This window comes from Penaeus chinensis, chromosome 41 (assembly GCF_019202785.1).
Source record: "Penaeus chinensis breed Huanghai No. 1 chromosome 41, ASM1920278v2, whole genome shotgun sequence".
In the NCBI taxonomy this organism is placed as follows: Eukaryota; Metazoa; Arthropoda; class Malacostraca; order Decapoda; family Penaeidae; genus Penaeus; species Penaeus chinensis.
Window position 1 is genome coordinate 27,460,976 of NC_061859.1, and position 5,000 is coordinate 27,465,975.

Genomic DNA, 5,000 nt, shown 5'->3' on the forward strand with positions numbered 1-5,000 from the left:
TTCTCGATGGGAAGGATGCTCCCTTCCTCATGCTCCTCCTCTTCCACTTTGATCTCTGGGGATGGAACTTGCGCCCGCCGGTAGATCCTGAGGTCTTGGCCACAGAACTGGGGGAAGTGCAGGTACTCATTCCCATCCCGGTCACGGCCCAAGTGGTACTCGCGCTGGTCAGCCTCCGTGTGCTCAGCGATCACTTCCTGTACTGTCTTGTGGTTGTGCTGTTTGGGAGGACAGAGAATATGAGCAATGCAAGGGAAAAGGAAGGCCAGCAAGGGTGAAGGAAAGGTGTAAGTAAACGAAGGGGTAAGGAATAAGAGAGAAAAAGAGAAGGAAAGAATGTTGAATAATTTGGGGAGATAAAAAAAAAAAAAAAAAAAAAAAAAAAGGGAAGCAATGGGGGGGGGGGGGGTCAATTGCCAAGGAGGTAAGAGAGAGGGAAAAAGTTAACAAATAAATCCAGAATGGGTAGAGTATTGTAGAAGGATACAATGGATAAAGAGGGTGGAGAAATAAGAAAAAATAAAAGTGACAGAGAGAGAAAATGAGAAAACATGAATTAAAGTAAAATATTAGTATAAAACTTTCTATTCCCAAATATATAACTAAGACTGTCATGAGCAACAACAAGAGCAACAACAAAATTCAACTTACAAGCAGAAAGTCACAGAGGGACTTGAGGAGCCACACTCGCTGGTGGTAGGTCATCTCATGGAACAGCTGGTGTTCGAAGGGGTTTGTGGGTCCACATATGTTCCAAAACTGTGGCTCAATTCCCATTTGGTCAAAAACCTGATAAAGAGATGACATGTTTTATATATCTATATTTATCTACATATGAGGACCAGTGACCATTATACACATCATGGTACTTTCTGAAGGAACAAGAGGGCATCTTTGATGCTGGGTGAAAAAGTTGAAATTCCCATGACATGAATAAAGGGTACCTGGCAATACAGCAATATATTTGTATATATTTTCTCTATAATGATGCTATCTAAATGGAAAGAGGCAAAGAAGGGAGAGGAAGCGGGATGAGAAGAAGAAGAATATGAAGACGATGATGATTGTGAAGGGACAGGAAGAGGGGAGGGAATATGAGGATAAGGAAGAGAATGACTTAGAGACGGACTTACTTTCTGGGAATTCTGGTTCTCCCGAGAGAAGCACCTGTACCACAGGAGGGTCTTATGTGCCAGCTTCCGGGCCCAGACCTTGTAGGGCATGTAAGGCTTTTCGTTGAGCTTCTGTCTCTGCTGTGGTGACGAGAGGAGGGAGGTCAGTAGCATGGCCAGTGTTCTTGAGGCTCGGGGCATCAGCAGCATCCTTTCAAGCTCATACTGAGGGACTTCATAGATGTTCAGGGTGTTCAGAGTGAGGTATATGAAGTGGCCAATTTGTGGTAGCTGAAAAGAGAGTGGGAAAATGAGTGCTGGGTTCTGGGAAAGTGGAATTATAACTCTTAATGAGATCAATCTCAACACAGACAGAGAGATAAATCAATACATGCATTCACACACACACACACACACACACACACACACACACACACACACACACACACACACACACACAGAGGCATGCATGCACACACACAGAGGCACACGCACACGCACACACACACACACACACACACACACACACACACACACACACACACACACACACACAAAGATTTTTATTTACCTCCCACATTGCCCTCATTTGTGAGTGGAGAGGCTCCTTAAGTAGATCTTTTTCCCACTGTATGACTTCCAATTCTCGGTCACGCTTTGCCTGACGCATGGCCTCCATTTTCCTCCTCTTCAATTCCTTTTCACGCTGCACTCTGCATCCTCGGACACGGTGCATGACGTATGAGAAGAAATTGTCACCTGGTTTGGAGATTCACACAATAAAAAAAATGTCTTTTGCATATATTTTAGCCTTTGCAAAATAGCTCATGTAAGAACCTTTTTATTCACATCTAGCTACATTTGTTAATTAGAATTCTATAATTTTACTTACCATTGACTGAGATCTTGGCTCTTTTGTTGCGGTGCTTTTGAGTGATATCCTCTGGTGGCTGGCCGGATGTCTTCTCCAAACTGCATTGTTCGCGGATTTCCCTGTAACAGAGAGGAGATATTAAACAAATCTAATAATCTAATGGTAAAATCATACAGGTATACATGTACAGACACAGACAGAGATACGGACACGATGGAAATAAAGATGGAAAATAAAGGCCCTAATCTAAAAGTTCTAAAGTCTGCCACGTGAATGATCAGTGATTACATACTTGGGAAGGAGAGCTATTTTCTGCTCCATCATGTGCTCCAGACGTAGGCCTTTTTTCGAGATGGAATGGACTGGCCCAAAGTATCGGTATGCATTCTCTAGCATTAGTCGAAGATCTCCAATGAGTTCGGTGATTGTTTTGTACTGCCCATCTAAGAGTTGTTCCTTTACTGAAAAAACAAAAAACAATAGCATTATTAGTACTGCTTCAACTAGCTAAAGCAATTCCTATATTAGTAATTTTAGTCCTAACTGTGACTATCACTACTGAGAAAGCAAGATCAATAATAATGGCAATAATGATAATAAAAATAATTATATTGCTTGACCATGAAAATAATGAATATAAAGATGCTAAAATCTGTCCAATATCATAATGAAACTTCATAAAGTTCTTATAATAAAAAATACCAAATCTATAATGATCTCTTTTTTGGTGCTCACTGTAGAAATTGTTTACAAAAGTATCACATATTGTAAACATAATATATTTTCCCTTTGGGCAGAATCACCAGCGATATCAACATACTGCTGCTGCTGAGTACATCCTGTTCACTGAAATTTTGTTTTATGATATAAGTTTACAACAGATGCCTCTACAAGTGTTAATTCAGGAAGGAGTCCATTAGGATGCCCATGTTACCTTAACTGATTTCCCTTTTCCTTGAATTTGCTAGCAGTGTCTTCTTATGCTATCATTATTGAAACCGTTATTATTACAGTTATTGACATCTTAATTATTATTCAATTAAAATACTAAGGGTAATAAAGGATGAAAAAGAATCTGGAAATCAAGGAAAGGGGAAAACAGGCAGATTGATAGGATTAGGTAATTGACTAATAGAGACATCTATGTATAAATAATATTAATAAACTAAATTAACAGTGGACATGGCATGTTTGTAAACGCCATAGCTGCTAGCAATGAGTTAAACAATTTATAATTTACATAAAAAAACCCATTTCTCTAAAAGAGAAATTGAAACTGAAAAACAGTTCTGCAGTTCATAACTTCCACTCACTCTTCTTCAGCCAGAGAGGTTTCTTAATGACCTCCAGGTAGTCCTTGTTCTTGTCGGTGTCCAGTTCAATGGGCTCCATGAAGGGCGCATTGCTCCCCTTCTGGTAATCGGACATCAGCTCCATCAAAATCCTGGAAGTTTGTCAGGGCTTATTTAAAATGGGCAAGGTTTGGGGAGTCCCCTCTCTCCCTTACTCCCTTGTTTAACTTTTCTACCCTACTGCTTTTCTAAGATGTATTACTTCAACAAGGGAGAAAAAAAACTCAGCCCAAATTAATGTGGCTTATAACATTGGAGAAGAAAAGAGGATTTAAGTGTTTCCAATATTTTGTCTACTTTAACCCCTACACTATGAGGCAACCCAAAAAGTAACCCCAGGATTTGTAAAGAGAGGGTGACACTGTTTCTGTAAACACTCGAGAAAAGTCAGAATTAATAAAGAATAAACCAGTCTACCTACACCAACAATGCCTCAAGAAAGTATTCCAATCTGAACACGAAAGGTTGCTCATGCCGACCAAGCTAGTTTTGTGGAAGCACTGAGTCATGAGAAAGACCGTAACAACAACAAAGCCCCATAAATGTTATTCTATTCACGCTGGGATGATGTCCTATCACATTATGGCAGAACATCCCTCATGCCAGGATTCCATCTTTATGCCAAGAGTGGTTGGAACTATTCTATGCTGGGTGCTCTAAACAGTTTTGCTACTTGTTTGGCTGCATTTGTTGTGGAGAAATTTCTCTGAAATGTATTCTTGAAGCCTCTCTATAGCCTCATTGCCGCAACAAAGGCCACTGTGAATGGGGCAACTATGTCTGATGCTTCTGAATTTTCCTCTGACTTTGCATTCACCCTGGTGCCTTGTTTGGTGTGGTACTGGGGACTCCCACTGTGACTGTGTTTAATAATTAGTTTTAAAAAATTGGCTAGTGGTTGGTAATGTGGGGCTGTTGGCGCATATTGGCAGTTTACTCATTTGCATCCAGCTGCTTTGCTATTTAAAACACAACATGAAACTCCTCATAGCTTGTGTGTGTAGTTTAAAACTGCCAAGTCTGAAAAAATGAAATATTTCACTTCCCTTTTGGTGAAGAGAAACATAGACATCCTACTAAGAAACAAACATTATAAAACAACTATATAAAATGGCCACAGCAGTGTGTTTTGCTTTGCAGCCTTCATTCCATCAAAGCATTTAATAACATAGTTGTGAATGAGATGGCATGAATAATACAGTTCACACCTCTGGTTTGGGAGCCTTGATATACACAAAACAGATTGCTAGAGAAGAACCCTATTCATGATGCTTGCACTGTTTAACCTCTATGATCTGGATGACATGACCATCACATCATGAAAAAATTTGGCTTGTGGGGCAGGTGACATGAACATGCTGTCATGGGAAAATTTAGCTGAGGGTTTAGGTGACAGGAACTTGCCATCATGAGAATTTTGGGTGAAGGCTGGGGTGACCAGAATGACTTGCCACAAGTGCACAGAGCTTTTGGAGGGTCATCATATTCAAATGGCATTTAGAAAGGGGCTTGTGCATTATTTCCATTGATAAATGAGTGTGGAATATACCATCTGTGAACCATTACTTGAAGAACACTGGCTCTAGGGAAGATGCTATTTCCATGCACAGGATCCTATTCCTGCCTGCCATATTACAGAACACTGAATGTTTTGAAAATAAC

At 40.2% G+C, this 5,000-nt stretch overlaps 1 protein-coding gene across 2 annotated transcripts in view; it reads right to left on the minus strand.

Moving 5' to 3' along the window:
- The window catches only part of LOC125047464 (uncharacterized protein KIAA2026-like), a 13,483-nt gene that overhangs the window by 5,740 nt on the left and 2,743 nt on the right, over positions 1 to 5,000 (minus strand). For both annotated transcript variants that reach the window (XM_047645676.1, XM_047645675.1), the window contains exons 2-8: positions 3,300 to 3,430; positions 2,279 to 2,447; positions 2,005 to 2,105; positions 1,684 to 1,871; positions 1,134 to 1,403; positions 652 to 789; positions 1 to 218 (exon numbers count right to left, since the gene is read on the minus strand). The exon at positions 1 to 218 is cut by the window's left edge. In XM_047645676.1, coding sequence (XP_047501632.1) covers positions 1 to 218; positions 652 to 789; positions 1,134 to 1,403; positions 1,684 to 1,871; positions 2,005 to 2,105; positions 2,279 to 2,447; positions 3,300 to 3,430 — 1,215 coding nt within the window. The remainder of the gene's footprint in view (positions 219 to 651; positions 790 to 1,133; positions 1,404 to 1,683; positions 1,872 to 2,004; positions 2,106 to 2,278; positions 2,448 to 3,299; positions 3,431 to 5,000) is intronic.